Raw genomic sequence first — 16380 nt, 5'->3', positions numbered from 1 at the left:
ATCCAGCTTCTTCGTACGACAAGGTCCGTACGACAAGGATCTCGTGCTGCGTATGGATCCCAGTCTGTTGTCGGCTGGCTGCGCTACTCCCGTGAACGTACCCTCGTACTTCCGGATTAATAAGGCTCCACAAGAGGCCAAAAGTGGGCAATCGGCAGTGGGTCCCCAAACACTCGGGTATCCACAAGTATACGCGGCATTCGGAAAAATAGCGATAAATACGGTTGTCAGAAGACTTGCCAAATGTTGGATGGAGTGCACTGCACAACGGGACGAGGTTATACATGGGCTGGCATACAGTGATGAGAGCAAGGCTAGTTGTTGGTCGCAGCATTCAGGTACCGATCGTGCCATTCTTCACGTCCTATTCATGATCACTTTTACAGATCTCCGATAGCCGTGGCTGAAGAACAACAATTCGGACAACATCTTGGGTCCGTACATCAGTGGTAGCGCACTTTTTGATTAAATGGCGACTTCCTCCTCTCTTACAGACGTGATGGAATATGTCCGACTTTCTTCAGAGCTTCTTTTCCTTCCTCCACCGCCGACGCAAATCCCGCGACCAAAACACTATAGTCCAGAGTCACGAGGAGGAAAGTCATGCCCAGCTTCGCGCGCGTGGCCACCATTTCCGACGAAGTCGCCATGGAGCCGACGATTTTGCCGTGCTTCTCGGCCGCAGCAAGCACGGTGGATAGAGCCTGGGCGAACTCTGGCTCGGGACCGTCCACGCCTCCTGGCAATCCCAGGGACAGACGCAGGTCATAGGGCCCGATAAAGCAGCCAGACACGCCGGGCACGGCCATGATGGCGTCGGCGTTCTTGATCCCCTCGGCGGACTCGATGATGGGGAGAATGGCGACCCCGTCGTCCCGCGCCATGTCGTAGTACGTGCCGAACTGGGTTCCCTGCAACTGTCGGCCGAAGGCGGCGTTGAAGGGACCAAAGCTCCGTTTACCCCCGGGCGGGTAGACTGCGTGGGAGATGATGCGTTCCATTTCTGCGGCGTTGTTGACCATGGGGATGATGATGCCCGCCGCGCCGCTGTCCAGCGCCCATTTGATCCATCCGACGTCGTGAGACGGGACGCGCACGATGGCCAGGCATTTGCCCTTGGACGCGGCCACCACGCCGTGCACCATGTGCGTCATCTGCTCCGCCGACATGGGAGCGTGTTCCATGTCGATCATGACAAAGTCGAATGCCTGGGCGGCCAGCATGGCGACAATGTTGGCTTGCACCGTCAGCACCGTGCCCAGCAACGGCCGGCCGAGCCTTTTATGATGGTCTCGGAACCGGGCAATGCCTCCTCCATCGGCTGGTATATGGGCTGTCTGCGCTTTGAACAGGGACATGGCGAGTGAAATTGTGCTAGGTTGCTTCAATTGAGTCAGACGTCCATGAGCTTCGGTAGATCGAGTAATGGTTTCACCCAAGAAATGCACTCCCCTAGCATGGAGGAGATAGGTAACAGCAGCTCGGGCAGTGTGTTGGTGAAATGGCCGAGAGGCGGCGCTCGATGGCCGGCAGGGTTTGCTTGAATCTGCTGGTGAGTATGGTCCGCAGTGTCGGGGCAGTAAACCTCGGTTGTTTCGTACTCCAAAGCATGGTGGTTGTTTCAGGCATTGGATTGGGATATTACGACGAGCGCTCGGTCCGTGATATCCGTCCAGCTCACAACCTTGTGCTCTCAAATAACTGAAAGAACGTGTGGCGGATCAGGTGAATCTCCTGGAAACGCCTTGGTTGGCTTGCTGATCAGTATGCTGTGCTATGTTACCTATATTACTCATTCAGGCATGATAGAGAAGGTGTACAGAATGCTATCGAAACAATTCAAGGTGGGTTGTACAAGATACCGCGCTCCCTAGCATTGAAATAGTCACAAAAAGCTACCAACTTGTGCGACTGGCATAGCCTATAATCAATTACACTGTCGCGTTCAGAATGGATCTCCCAAGTAGAATGCTTTTCAATCGAGCTGCCAAAAGGCTCGCAGAGTGGTAAGGATTTGCCAACATTGCTAGTCCCACGAGAAAACATCGCCATCCCTCAACATGAGTGTAGACGCGTGACTCGGCCTGAATCCAGCATTTCCACTGTTCTGCTGAGTCGGCCGGGACTATGGGAGACCCTGTTGCCAGTATGTGGACACATCGTTCTCCCCGTAAGCGGTAGATCCGGTATCGAAGACCGAGACTCGTCTCATGTCCCGCCGATACTTCCCCTCGTATTCCCCGTGCGTTGCCCTATGCAGCACGGCACAGTTGTCCCAAATCGCCACGTCATTGTTGTCCTGCCAATGATGTACAAACTTGTACTTGTCTTGCTTGACATGATCAAAGATCTCGTTGATCAACTTTTGCCCCTTTTCGAGGTCCATGCCGTCGATATGGTGAGTGTACGATGTGATGTAGAGGTTCATCCGGCCCGAGGGCTCATGCAATTGAGCAATCTTGTGCTTCGCCAGAGGGTGTTCCATTGGGTTGATGTGCAGGAAAAGGGGCGAGTCTGGGTTCGCCGTCTTTCGGTTGTGGAACAGCGAGTTGCAGCCCACAAGACCCTCGATCTCCTTTTTCTTTTCCTCGGGGAGGTCGCTGTATGCTGTTCGGGTGTCCAGGTACTCCGTATGGCCCCCGGTACCTTTTGGGGGCAGTTCAACACCCCGAAGAATGGAAACACCTGTGCGGCGGGGGTTGAAAGCGCCATCTGCATGCCATAGCGCATTGCCATTGGCAGACGAAGTGCGGTGGGGATCTTCCACCGTGACGACCTGGTCCTTGTCGTCCAGGTTACCTACGTCGAAAATCTCGTCGTTTGGAATCCTCATTGCCCTTCCCGCGAGTCGGTGAGCCCTGACGCTGTCGAGCTCCCCGAATCGCCGGCCAAGGGCAATAGCGGAATCATCGTCTAGCGCCGTTTTGCGAAGGATGACGACGCCGTACTTGTGGACAGCATCTCTAAATTCCTCAAAAAGGCCATCGTCAATCGGCTTGGAGAAGTCGATGCCTTCGACTTCACAGGCAAACGTTTCGGCAAGTGGTGTAATCTGTAGCCTGGTGACGCTGGGCATGTTGGATGGACCTGTTTCACGTATAATCTGTGTGACTTGCAGAAGTTCTAGACTGAGCGCTGCGACAAAATGGCCTGGTTCGACTTAAAGCTAGTATATATTCCTCATTGTCAGCATTCTGCTTTTCTTCCACGACTTCGGGTGTCACTTGCCGTTCGCCTCTGTCTCCGGGGCTCGGTTCCCCACCCGGCTTTGTGGTCTCCGCGGTTCTTCGGGAACGATATGGGGATGCAATGAGTTTGCCGAGCGATACCTTCAGTGCAGATAGACTGTGTAAGGGGAGAAAGGGAGGCAAGGTCTCCATAGCTGCTCTGACTGGGTCTGTTCAATCTCTTGGGTTTGGTGCCCAACAGAATTTCTGGAAATGCCAACTCGTAGTGAGGTGGCTGCACACAACACCCGACAGTCATGTTGGGTTATCATTCAAGGTCAAGCATATGATGTGACTGACATTATTGATGACCATCCTGGGGGCGCAGCAGCAATACTCCGTTTTGCTGGAAAGGTCTTTCTTAACTTCTAATATGGAAGCCATGACGCTGAATCTGGCCCCAGGATGCCACCCACGAGTATGTTCCTATACATCCGGAAGACACTCTTTCTAGATTTCTCGCACAAGGTGGGACACCAGTTGACCAACATGGTAGCTGCTAACCAATCTTCGACAGACAAGCATTTAGGCGCGGTCGAAATGACCACACCGCTTGAACTCGCCGCCAAGACGCCTTACACGAAGGAGAGACAGCAAGCAGACGATATCCCTCTGAAGCTTTGCCAGAATCTGATGGACATGGAGATGCAAGCATCCAACGTGTTAAGTGAAAGAGCATTCACCTACTTCCATTCAGCGGCTGAAACTCTGAGTGCTTTGGAAGCAAACCGGAGAGACTGGGCAAAAGTTTCGTTCCGCCCCCGAGTACTCAGAAACGTTACTCAAGCGGATATGTCGTGCAGAATCATGGGACAACGCAGCAGTCTCCCAATCTTCATCTCCCCCATGGCAATGATCAAGCTGGCAAACAAAGACGGCGAGGTGGCTTTTGCACGTGCGGCGGGGTCAAAAGGCATCCCATCCGCTTTCAGCACTTACACATCCTGCTCACACGAGGAGATTATGCAATGCGTCAGAGCTGAAGGGCTGCCACATACGCAATTCTTCCAACTGTACGTACCAAGGAAACGAGAAAACGCAAAGGAGCTCATCCGCATGGCTCGCCGCTTAGGTTTCAAGGCATTGCTTGTGACCGTGGATACGCCTGTTGTCGGCAAGAGGGAAGAAGACGATCGGTACAAGGCTCGAGTGGAGTATCAATCTGGTGTGGAGGACACACCTCGGACGCTGGACACCTCGCCATCAGAAGAGAAGCCGATTCTCCGAGGAGTCCACTCATCAACCTTGAACTGGGATGACTTGGGCTGGATTCGAGACACCTGGGGAGATGCAGGTCCCATTGTTTTGAAAGGCATCCAGAGTGCCGAAGACGCCTTGCTCGCATACCGAGCTGGGGTAGACGGTATCTACCTCAGCAACCACGGTGGCCGACAGCTTGATTTCGCACCGAGTTCAATACAGACCTTGCTCGAGATCCGGAGATTCTGTCCTGAGATTGTTGGCAGAATAGATATATTTCTCGACGGCGGCGTAAGAAGAGGGAGTGATGTCCTCAAGGCCATATGCTTAGGAGCCAAGGCTGTGGGCATTGGGCGGCCATTCGTCTATGCGCTCGGCGCCTATGGACAACAAGGTGTCGAACGCGCGATCGAACGTGAGTACACAATAGCGTCCTGTCTGGGTTTAGATCTGCTACTGACTCTTTATTGCAGTGCTTAGTGATGAGGTGGAGACGACGATGAGGCTGCTTGGGGTAAACAGCTTGAATGAGTTGAGCTCCTTCTATGTCAACACCAAGGAGCTGGAGAAGAGCATCGTAGACGAAATAGATACGAAGCTTCGCCAACAGAGGCATGCGGGGGCTCGCCTGTAATGAATTGCCTGTTTAGAATACGAGACTTCCTAGACCACAATCAAAGGTTCATATGTTGTTATGATCCAAGACTCATGTTAAGACAGTTTGACGTTCGCAGTTGCGGCTGTCTCGGCCCGAGACCGGCGAATTCTTACTCCGACTCCGGTGTCCATGCGCCAAGACTGCGGGGGCCCAGATTGTGGGGTTCTGCCTCGGAAAACACCAGCCGTACTAGCAATTCCACCCTCAGCCTCGGACCTACTTCTTCACGGATTTGGTATGCCGAGTATCTCATACACGCGGCAGCGATTGGCTCCCCAAAGGCTTCGGCCTGCGATGGGTATACACGCTCGGTGCCAGCGGGCTCCCTCGCACGCATTCCTACCAGCTCGAGCTTCTGCGCGTGCAAGATGATCCAGTCGGAAGCTACCAAGTCAACACTTGATCCGGATTCTGAAATCCTGTACTCGGTAGCTCGACTGGACACCGTTGGACCTCGAAAGAGGATCTGGCCACACAAATGGATGGCGTTCCAGATGCTTCCGCCGACCACGACAGGGGTACTCGGTACAATGATCGTATGAGGCTTTCATCTGGCACCGTCGCGCGCCTCTGGTGCGGAAACCCCAGACTCAAAAAGACCCAGTCAGCCAGTCTAGTCTGCTTTCCCCGCATGTTCCCTCGGAACCCCCTGAAGCGAGGTGTTGTGGGCCTGGAGGAATATCAACCCCAGAATCTGGTTCGAACTTGACGCTTCGAACGCAGTGTATCAAGCTTGCCGTACTTTGTGCAGGTCCATTTCCCTTGGACGCGCGAAAGTATATGCATCAAGCATTCTACCTGACCGGTCCCAGTCTTCCAAATGCGTTCAGACGACGTTTTTGCGGTGCGACGAGCCACATCGCCCCTGGCCGAGGACTTGTCTAGCGCCAAGCGACAGAAGAGATCTCCCATAGTGCGGTCCCGAGCGTCGTTAGCTTGCCACAGCTGCCGACAGCGCAAGATCAAGGTCAGTAACGAATAGGTTCCCATGTCGGACAATACAAATGGACCGGGAGGACAGGACTAATAGGTAGTCTCTTCAGTGTGATATTCAACGCCTTCCTACCGGGTCTACGTGTACCGGATGCCGCATTTCCAACATCGACTGTCACGTAAGCCAGTTTTCGGATCGCAGGAAGTTCGTGATTCCGGTCCCCGGACAGTTGTTCTTCTTTGAGCTTACGTTTGCATTTTCAGGCACGGCTCTCGCGAGCACGTTGCAACTCTTCAGGAACAGGTCCGATCGCTGGAGGCTTTGGTGCGCCAAATCATTCCGGATGGGAATGCTTCAGTCGGCGCTAGTCAGGCAGCAGATACACCACATTTGAACGCGGAGAAAGCTGCAGCTGTTACCACCGTACCCGATCCTGAGGATATACAAGGGTCGCAGGACAGTGCCTTCGTTGCTGCTTACCAAGCCTCGTCCGTGGTTGGACAGTCGAGCACAAAAGCTCATCAGTCCCGTCGACGCAGTGAAGGACAACCACGTCCACAAACAGCTGACATCGCTATTAGCAAGCTCTTGACCAAGGAGGGCTCGGTCCATGGCACAACTCCTGCCATACCAGAGTCCCGACGCGACTCTCCATACGTGAACCAGATTTCGCAGAGCGAGCCTGAACTAAGGCCGAATATGGCCAGCTTGAGCCCCATCGATAACCAAAGGCGGAGCCATACATCCCAGGTCTGTAGTAGTGGAGTTAATGGCGAGGAGGGGATTTCGGAAGAATCTGGCATATACTTTGGCCCGACGTGTCAACTCCACGTGTCATCACCTTCTGATGTGGTGAGAAGCGTGTCAAGTATCCATCCTCCGCCTCCCGGCGGCACACAGATCGACATGGACTCGGACCGCCTGAAAACCCTCCTGTTCAACAACTACTGCAACTTTCAGACCCTTTCTGTCACCATCATTCACCGAGAACTCTTTCTGTCGCACCGAGCGCGAGGCTTGCGATCACAGCATTACTCTAGGTTCCTGGAAAACTCCATGCTGGCGTGCAGTGCACGTGTGAGTACTTCTGTGGCTGTCCGCGCATTGGGATCGAGCTATGCGATGCGCGCCAAGTCAGAAATAGTGTCAGAGTTAGAAGATCCCAACGTTGCGACGCTGCAGGGAATGCTACTCCTAAGTGACTACGAGATGACTGAAGGGCGGGATCGAGTCGGCTGGATGTACTGTGGTGAGGAGTGCCCCCCTTCTGTTCGCCGTGTGCCACCCTGATCAGATGCTAGGTATTGCGTGTCGACTCATTGTTGACCTTGGTCTACACCACACGTGGAGCAAGAACAGTGACCGAGATGCCTTGAACGTCCATGCAGGCAGGTTCCGCGGCTCTGTCGCATTAGGCTGCTTCGTGTACGAGACCCTTTGGAGCTTGTACCTGGGACGTCCGAGCCACATAGCGATCCTGGGCCCGTCCCTGTCTTCGTATGCTGGCCATGTGTCTGACAGCCCGACTCTGAAGGCGTGGTTTGACTTGTGTGTGCTCATCGCCGAGATCACGACAATCCTCGACAAGGACTCGCCCATGCAGGCAAGCACGCTGAACCGGCTGTCGGAACTAGACGTCAAGCTGCGCAGGTGGTATGCATCACTGCCCGCAGACATCGCGCTTGATTATGACAACGTCTCTGGACTGGACGCCGTCGCGTACGGTCTGCATATGCAGTACTTACGAGTGCAGATGCTCCTGCATTCCCTGCCAATATCAACCCACCGGAAGCGCAAACAAAATGAGGGTGACGACCAGCCTCCGGTTCTCCGCAACTGGACCGCCGAGTCTTCTCGTGAGCTTGTGCATCACAACGCGGTGAAGATCGCCCAACTGGGAATCACTTACAGACAGATTTTCGGGGTGGAAAACACGCCGTCTGTGATGCTGGACAATCTATACGTGGCCGCGACCGTCTTGATCTCCACCTTTCTGGGAGCCGAGCACTCTTCTGCTGTCGACGACAACGATCTCCGGTGGCTCCGGCTGTTGGATGAAATGATGAAGGACCTACAACCTCATTTCCATATCACCGCCCGGATGAGGCGAACCCTCGCCCGGATTGTCGAAGGCTGTTCCCTGCTTGCTGATGTCTTCACGGACGACGTGCGGACAACATCTCCTGCGCAATACAATAGCAATGACGGAAGCCTGGACACTGCACACGGCGGCGCTTGGGGTTCTCTCGAAGCGGCCGTCAACGACTTTGTACTCGACCCCAGTCTCTTCAACTTTGTCGACTTTGAGTTGGTTGGCGATGGTGGTGGATGAACTGTGGCCAGTGAGGTGTTGGAAGTACATTGTGTAGTATGAGAGAGCCTTGTACGCACTCCGGTAAAGAGCACCATAGCAGACTGGATAGAGGCATGTACAGCAAGCAGAATGAGCGGAAGATCTGGTGCAAGAAAGATCGGGAACGGGCCAACTTCCTCCCAATATGGCTTCAAGGTACCTAGGTAGGGATGTAAAGTAAAACATGATGCTCTGGTTGGACGCGGGAAGATGCCTCGCCAGCGTCGCCGCCGCATCGCGTGCCGGCCACAGAGGGTGTCAGGGTCCCACTCAATCCCCGCGTTGGTTTTTTGGTCCCAAACTTTTTTTTTCCTGGTACCATCGTCGGGTTGATGGACGTCTTGTTGCTGCACATATACAAGTGAGACTTACCCATCTGAAGTTCAGCGACTCTATCACTCCTTTCCTACAATCTTTGCCGCACTCAACGACACAGACATGCGCTCTCTGCCCAACATCATCATAACGGGCACCCCGGGGGTGGGCAAGACCACGACCTGCACCCAGCTCATCGGCCTGGCCTCGTCCTCCACTCCGCCGATCAACCTCAAGCACCTCTCGATCAACGACCTCGTCAAGTCGAGCTCCTGTCACTCGGGCTACGACGAAGACCTGCAGACGCTGATCGTCGACGACGACAAGCTCATGGACGAGGTGGAGAAGGACATCGCGGACGGCGCCGGCGAAGGTGGATGGGTGATTGATTGGCACTCCACGGCGGGGTTCGCGGTGCGCTGGGTCGACCTCGTGGTCGTGCTGAGGTGTGAAGAGACGAGTGTCCTCTACGACCGCCTCGCGGCCCGGGGTTACAAGGATTCCAAGGTGCAGGAAAACATGGACGCCGAGATCTTTGGCGTGGTCAGCGAGGAGGCCAAAGAAGGGTGGGGGGAAGAGGAGGAAGGGCGGGTTGTGGAACTCAAGAGCGTGGATGCAGACGACATTGAAGAGAACGCCGAGAGGATTCTGCAGTGGGTGAAGAATTGGATCAAAGATCATCATACTACGGATGGGTAGGGGGGCATTAAACAGGGCGGGGAGAAGGACCTCGACCTGGGGACGTTCTCTAATGCTTTGACCCATCAGGTCACAAAGTCTATGATTCTATCGGACCGAGAGACCGCGCGACGACGACTACGGCTCCAGCTCGCCACCAGCAAGCCAGGCTTTCAGCTTAGCCAGAGCCTTTCCTCGATGCGATATCAAGTTCTACATGGGGAGAGTGCGGTCAACGATGTCGCCCGAGACAAGGAAACCCGAGGAGAGGGGGTGTTATGAGAAGGAACATACCTTCTTCTCCTTCTCCATCTCAGCATAAGTCTGGCCGTCTTCAAACTCAAAGACAGCATCCCAGCCTGCTCGAGACACCTGTCAGAAAACCAGCCCCCGCAGAGAAATCGCAGCTAGGCTTTCCACGAAAGGATCCTGCCCAGAAATGGGGAAGAAGGCCACATACCAAAGACAGGCGGCCCCCTGGGCGGAACGATCTTTCCCTGACACCGGCCTTGGAATAGAATTGGGTCGGAGCCAGGTCCCGCGCAGTACGCGAATGTACATACCGCGAAGGCGGTCTTGTCCTCATATGCGGCGAGCATCTTGTTGAGCCCGTCGTGACCGAGGGCCTGGAGAAAGTACTTGCTATGATGAGGAAGGGGGTTACAAGGTTAGTGGCTCGGAAGAGAACTGGTGATCCTTTTGCGGAAGAGAGTGCGGCTTGGACGAGGATGACGATGCCCTCAGATGAGGAGTGTGGGTAGAACTCACATATAGGGTCCTGGTAGACCTTTGAGGGCCTGAAACTCCAGCGCCGTGTCTTCCGTCAGGACTGGGCCGTTCACCTAGCCGGGCCACAGGGTGTCAGCCTATTCCTTTGATAGAGACGAGATATCTTGTAGCATAGACTCAGCTGCCACCGCGAGGGAAGACTCGAGGTTCTGAGCTTCGAGTGTATGTATTCGAGAGCTCTTATCATGTCAATTGCTTCCCTGCCCGTTTCCTGGCCTCCCCCTAACTCTTTTCCTAGGGTTCGGATGAGAGAAGCAGAGCATGGGCTGTTCGAACACTTTTTCACCTAATTTCCCAAGCCCAATCCCACTCCCAACATATCCTCTGCATTTCTTACTGTCTCTCTTGACACCTTCAAAGCAAGGACGCTTCACCCGACGAATCGTTCCCCCGGGCAACAAAGTGTCGGCACATCCACAAAGGAGTCAAAAAGTAAAAGTAAAATGAGATGCACTCACCGCGCTCGCGGCCCTCGAGGCCTTATCCCTTGCGATCTCCTCAATGGTGCCCTGGATCTCGAAACCATCGACATTGCGGCTCTGCAGATCCAGGCCGGGCACGTCGCCGAGGATCGCGCGCACTTCGGCCAGTTTGTTGGCGTTGCCGGTGATGAAGTCCAAGATTTTGGGCCGTGGTTGCAGCGGTTGGGGTTGCTGGGCCGGGGCCGCAGGTGGGAAAGACATATTTGCGTTCTGTTCTTGTGAGGGAGAAGCAGGGAGAGTAAAGGTGGTCGGCGTAATCTGGTGTCAATCTGTTGCTCTATGCCAGTCAAAGGAAAATACGGAGTAATTAGAGAGTATCTAGTGGGGATTCATGCACGGCGTTGACTGGCGGGCCCGAAGCTGGTAATGATCTTAGAAACGAAGTGAACAAGAGCTATCGAGCTTGCTCGAAATGCTGATAACGATTGACTTGGGTCTGGAGGTATCAGAGCAACAGGTCAGAGGGCTGTAATATTGGTTCACATCTACCCAATATCGACAAAAGTAAATTTGGGGAATTCGAATGACAACGACTGCGAGGCTACGAGGCAGCTTGACAACAGTGAGTCACGCAATCCAACTCCGAGCTTCTAACAATAGCCATGTCTTGTGTGTTTAGGACTAAGCACTGCAAAGTGAAGTGTACACAAGTCCCAATACTCATGCCAAACTGATGATAGCGACCTAGAGATGCCCAATCGTGTCAAGCCTGATCCATCCACCCTGCGATCCAGCTGCTTTGAAGTGATCATCAAACTCCCTCATCATGCCTGTCGCGATGCAATATCAAGGGAACCCCCTTCACCAATTGCCCGAGCCGTAACGAACGGTTCTATCATGTTCGCCTCCTACGTGCATCAGGAATGATCATGATAATCAGTATGTGGTGCTCCCGCTTGTTAGGCTTGCCTAGTCTTCAACTTCAACAACTCAAATTCTTTGTAATTTGTCAAGTACCTCTCGTCTTTTCGGTGAGCCTTCAGAAGCTTTCCAGGCTGAGCACACTGAAACGCAGTGGACCGCGAAAAGGCAAGTTTCTTGAGCGCAGGACTGGGGTTGAACATTGGATCGAAAACGACCAAGTTGACAACGCCATTCAGCCGTTGCTCGACCCCCACAATGGTCAGGGAATGACCACGATGTTGAAAGTAGATCGGTGGCTTGTCCGTGATCACAACCTTGTCGACATTGTCTTTGGTAGACTCGTCCTCGTCATCGTCGAAATAGTCGCAGACAGCGCAAAGCATCGTCTCAAAAGCTTCGACCTCTTTTGTGGTGGTGTATGCCCTCGCCTCGCAAGGAATATCAAGACTCGAGAGCAATGCCTGCGCTTCCGGCGTGCCAATGAATTTTCGGGTGTATTTGATTCCGCCGGTCTCCACACGTCCGGAAGAGTTGAAGCCCAGGTCCCAGGCATGTTCAATCATGTCTTGGAGTTTCAGGATGGACGGCAGTCTTCCCTGGAAGTTCTGTGCGCCATCAGCGTCCGTAGCTCGAATGTAGGACACCATCATCTGGATATTGCGATAGCCACAAAAGCCACCCTCCCGTAACATCTTGCACACGTGGACAACTTTAGGACTACAATAAAATGCGCGTTCGACAGTTTTGTCCAGCTGAGACAGCCGAGCGAGGACAGGGACTAGGTTAGGCGTTTCGTTGGCAACGGTTTCGACCTTGATCAAAGTGCCGTCGGAGCGCAGTCTCTGTGTGATTGTGACTTTGGGACCCGCCTCGAGCATTCGGCGCAGCCAGCCCGGCATTTGCTGTTCATGTGCATAGGGACCCAGTTCCGACTTCTGCAAACAATTAGCCTTGTCACGTCTGATATCAGACGCAGTCAAACTCACTCCAAGCTGCTTTGTCTTTCCAATCCTTGTAGAGACGGCCGATAGGGCTGATTTCCTCTTAGGAGATGCGCCAGTGCCCAGGAAGATATCCTTGAGAGACTGCCCGCGCCGTTTTTCGCTACGAGGAAGAGCGCGGTTGTCCTGTATTTGATCATAGTTTCGAAGAGATTTTGGGATACGAGTGCTAAACATGTTGGACGCATTAGCTAACGGACTTTCGGCATTGGCCCCGAGTGTCGAGAGCTCGACATCTTTGCTAGGTATATCGGCCTCATCCATGGAAATATTCTCCTGAGCGTGCATGTCGGAATGGGTATCAAGCTCGAGAAAAGGTACGCGTTCGCCGCAGACACATTGTACCCATGATTGCTCCTTTCCAACGCGAGAAGACGAGGGAGGCTGTTGTAGTTTCGTTGCACTTTCCGGCATCTGATCTTCACCACGGGCAGGAACATTCGGATGATCTGGTAGGGCTAGCTCGGCAGGCAAGCCTGCTTCCTCAAAGGCAAGGAGTTGAGCCAAGTCGGCGTCGCTCAGTTGGGATGCGGCGGCATTGTAAGGCTGCTTATGGCCAGGCTGGTCAGGCTGTCGGCTGCCGTGAAAACGTTGTACGTGGCTTTCGAGGGAGTCGATATCATTGCTGCCAAAGCGGCAGAAGGGGCAGGTTAGATATTGTTCGGGATTTCCGTTGGCCATCACGACCCATGAAATACGCAAAAGGCAGAGATGAGAAGAGATTTAGAAAGATTCCATGGTTGTGATGGCTGAGTATCAGGCTGTGGGCCTCACTTCAGCAGTGCCTGTCACAGGCTGCTGCCGTTGAGTCCACTACAACACCCCTATGTTTTTCAGCAGAAGTGATGAAAGCACTGTGAACAACTGGACGGACACCGGAGAAGAGACGACAACAGAGGGGCTATTCCGCGTCAACTCCGCATGGCAGTTCTAATTAGGTGTGATGTGTACGCGGGTGAGGAATGTCCGAGCAGGCTGAACAAGATGAAGTGGACGAATAAGGAGCTGGTGGGCTGCATTGACTGCCAAGCTGAGCTCAAGGAGGATTCTCGGGGGGAAGGACAGCTAGGGACAGTAGTAGTTAGGGACAATTAGGGACAAACAGGGAACAATTAGGAACAGTCAGAGTGTGGAATGTCACTCCATGTTCAAATGTCCGTTGTCAGCAATGAAGAACCCTTGGAACACTCACAGGCTGTGTTCAGGTTACCTCGTATCTGGGAACGAGCAGTTGAGGGTGACTGGCTGATGGTTTGAGGGCTCCTCTGGGTGCCTCCGGTCAATAGGATGATAAGATAACAACAGCCTCGCGTGCTTCTTGGGTTGCATGCTGATCGAGTGATATTTGAGAGGATGTGTTGCAGTGAGGACGAAGAAAGGCGTTGAAATGACACAAATGACGGGGCGCCTGGGCTCGCTGGGCTCGCTGGATGGCCCTGCAGCTGCCCTCGGGCCTCATGCAAGTCCTCAAGTGTCTGACTCTTAACTAATAAAATGGCGACCAGGCCCCAAATGACGCCACTGATCTGGCCCGCCAACCCGCCACATTATTCGCCGATTTCGCTACCGAGCGCAGTGGGTGCAAGTCAGTTGGTCTCACCGCCTCGAGGACCCCTCGAGAATTTTCAAAAATTCTGCCGCCCCGAGGATTATGACTGACCCGTCTCGCCGTGTGAGAGACTTTTTGGATAACTTGGGCCCAGAATCAGCTCCATCTTTGGTAGTGGGATACGATGCCAGTCACTGACTTGCTGCTCACGCCCTAGACCGTCCTTCGCTCTCGGATGCTCCTTTACCTTCGTTTGCTGGCTGGCTACAACACTCCTTTTTCTTTCCCTCACATGTCCCACTGACAGTACTATGTTTGCCAGTCGTCGATCGCCACAGTCGTCCTCCTCAACATGACCACCCTCACCCTCTCTAACGGTCTGCACGCCGAGGACCCGCTCGTCAATGGGGTCAATGGCACTCGCACACCAAGGTCTCGTCCTATCAATGTCTTGAAGTTTGGTGGTATGTTGAATCGTCCTCCATTCTGGTCGACGGCAGTCACTGACTCACCCAAGGGACTAGCGTTGGGAAATTCCCTTTGGATATTGTCAATGTCGTCAAATCTTGTTCCTCTGACACCGAAGTCGCAATAGTCTGCTCAGCAGTACGTATACTTACCGCTCCCTCCACTGACACTCCTACTGATCGACGTTGTGCAGAGATCTAGCAGCACCAAAGCCGCTGGCACGACGAACCGTCTGTTGCGAGCAGCTACCGAGGCAGAAAACCACCGATCCCAAGATTTCAAACGGTTGATCCAAGACGTTCGGCTCGATCACTTGGGGGCTGCTGAAACTTACATACAGTCCGAGAAAATACGGTCGCAGTTACGGACACAATTTGAAGATGAGTGTTCGTTGGTGGAGCGAATACTGGAGGCTGCCCAGACTCTGGGCGAGACGAGTCCAAGATCTAGAGACAAAGTCATGAGTACGGGAGAAAAGCTCAGCTGTCGTTTCATGGCAGCGTTGCTGCAGGACCGAGGTATTGACGCTGAATACGTTGACCTGGCGGACGTGATTGACTTCCGAGTCTCCCACGGTCTGGATCAGCAATTCTACGACAACATGGCATCGGGGTTGGCAAAACGGCTCCAAAACATTCCTCCTGGCGTCGTGCCCGTGATTACAGGATACTTTGGAGCCATCCCGAGAGGTCTGTTGACGACGGTTGGTCGAGGATATACAGACCTGTGCGCTGCGCTGGTTGCCGTCGGCATTGGAGCCAACGAGCTCCAAATATGGAAAGAAGTGGATGGTATCTTCACGGCTGATCCGCGCAAAGTCCCAACGGCGCAATTGATTCCTCGGATCAGCCCAGCAGAGGCTGCTGAACTCACATTCTACGGCTCCGAGGTCATTCATCCTTCCACCATGGACCAGGTCATCCGAGCCCGGATACCCATACGTATCAAAAATGTGATGAATCCGCGAGGAGGTGGTACCATCATCTATCCAGATTCTCCGTCAGAGCTGGCCTCGACGCTGTCAGGACACGACCCCAAGCTTTTCCGATCGAGGAGCCCCAGCTACCTGACGGAGAGTGAGAAGCCGAAACGCCCGACCGCAATTACCATGAAGCACAAGATCTTGGTCATGAATATCCACTCCAATAAACGAGCATTGTCTCATGGGTTCTTTGCGGGAATTTTTGCAACCTTGGACAAGTGGCGGCTGTCAGTCGATGTCATTTCCACCAGTGAGGTGAACATGTCTATGGCCTTGCATTCGGAAGCGCCCCTCTACACGGGAGGAGGCGACGACGAATACCAAATCGTGGATCAGGACCTTCGGGGAGCCATTGAGGAATTGCAAAACTTTGGAACCGTCGACATCATTCCAGAAATGGCAATTGTCAGCCTTGTGGGGAAGCAGATGAAGAACATGATCGGCATTGCTGGAAAGATGTTCTCGACACTCGGTTCAAATAATGTAAACATCGAAATGATCTCGCAAGGTACGGGCACCACTCATGGTTCTGGACTTCTCTCCATTTGTGCTAACACTGTGAGCAGGAGCTAGTGAGATCAACATCTCTTGTGTGATTGCGGAGCGGGATGCCGATCGAGCCTTAAACATCTTGCACACCAACTTGTTTACATTCCTCGAACCCTGATTGTGCCTTTTGAGCGATTGAGCAGCATCTAATACCATTTACCGGAGTTTTGGCATACATAAAAGAGGGGGCGCTAGTGGTATCAAAAAGGAAAGCATGCGGAACCCGGGGTTGGACACTAAAATGGGAGGCACTTTCAAAGAGTCAGGAGATTTGGACATTCAGCTGGCATATTGGGGCCCACCGTGGCGGTTATATTCGGAGATGTTACGG

The 16380-nt window shown here is 53.5% G+C and overlaps 7 protein-coding genes across 7 annotated transcripts; 3 read left to right on the top strand and 4 right to left on the bottom strand.

Annotated features, from left to right (window-relative positions):
* Positions 1-488: 488 nt before the first annotated feature.
* Z520_09927 (uncharacterized protein) lies at positions 489-1358 on the bottom strand (the record flags this gene model as incomplete). The annotated part of the gene is made up of 1 exon (XM_016780421.1): positions 489-1358. The coding sequence occupies one exon, from the start codon at positions 1356-1358 to the stop codon at positions 489-491; it is 870 nt and encodes a 289-aa protein (XP_016628340.1).
* A 767-nt stretch (positions 1359-2125) lies between these two features.
* Z520_09926 (uncharacterized protein) lies at positions 2126-3076 on the bottom strand (the record flags this gene model as incomplete). Its single annotated transcript, XM_016780420.1, has 1 exon — positions 2126-3076. One exon carries the CDS (start codon positions 3074-3076, stop codon positions 2126-2128), a length of 951 nt encoding a protein of 316 aa, XP_016628339.1.
* Positions 3077-3632: 556 nt separating this feature from the next.
* Positions 3633-8351, top strand: Z520_09925 (uncharacterized protein; the record flags this gene model as incomplete). Its single annotated transcript, XM_016780419.1, has 4 exons — positions 3633-4842; positions 4901-5057; positions 6283-7268; positions 7321-8351. 4 exons carry the CDS (start codon positions 3633-3635, stop codon positions 8349-8351), a joined length of 3384 nt encoding a protein of 1127 aa, XP_016628338.1.
* A 459-nt stretch (positions 8352-8810) lies between these two features.
* Z520_09924 (uncharacterized protein) lies at positions 8811-9386 on the top strand (the record flags this gene model as incomplete). Its single annotated transcript, XM_016780418.1, has 1 exon — positions 8811-9386. The coding sequence occupies one exon, from the start codon at positions 8811-8813 to the stop codon at positions 9384-9386; it is 576 nt and encodes a 191-aa protein (XP_016628337.1).
* A 117-nt stretch (positions 9387-9503) lies between these two features.
* On the bottom strand, positions 9504-10837 carry Z520_09923 (uncharacterized protein; the record flags this gene model as incomplete). Its single annotated transcript, XM_016780417.1, has 5 exons — positions 9504-9578; positions 9660-9727; positions 9826-10007; positions 10134-10207; positions 10613-10837. 5 exons carry the CDS (start codon positions 10835-10837, stop codon positions 9504-9506), a joined length of 624 nt encoding a protein of 207 aa, XP_016628336.1.
* A 698-nt stretch (positions 10838-11535) lies between these two features.
* Z520_09922 (uncharacterized protein) lies at positions 11536-13182 on the bottom strand (the record flags this gene model as incomplete). The annotated part of the gene is made up of 2 exons (XM_016780416.1): positions 11536-12435; positions 12487-13182. The coding sequence occupies 2 exons, from the start codon at positions 13180-13182 to the stop codon at positions 11536-11538; spliced, it is 1596 nt and encodes a 531-aa protein (XP_016628335.1).
* A 1220-nt stretch (positions 13183-14402) lies between these two features.
* Z520_09921 (uncharacterized protein) lies at positions 14403-16167 on the top strand (the record flags this gene model as incomplete). Its single annotated transcript, XM_016780415.1, has 4 exons — positions 14403-14514; positions 14568-14656; positions 14712-16008; positions 16067-16167. The coding sequence occupies 4 exons, from the start codon at positions 14403-14405 to the stop codon at positions 16165-16167; spliced, it is 1599 nt and encodes a 532-aa protein (XP_016628334.1).
* Between the last annotated feature and the right edge of the window lie 213 nt (positions 16168-16380).

Source organism: Fonsecaea multimorphosa (assembly GCF_000836435.1).
Source record: "Fonsecaea multimorphosa CBS 102226 unplaced genomic scaffold supercont1.27, whole genome shotgun sequence".
NCBI classification, from domain to species: Eukaryota; Fungi; Ascomycota; class Eurotiomycetes; order Chaetothyriales; family Herpotrichiellaceae; genus Fonsecaea; species Fonsecaea multimorphosa.
This window is presented reverse-complemented; position numbering and strand designations above follow the sequence as displayed.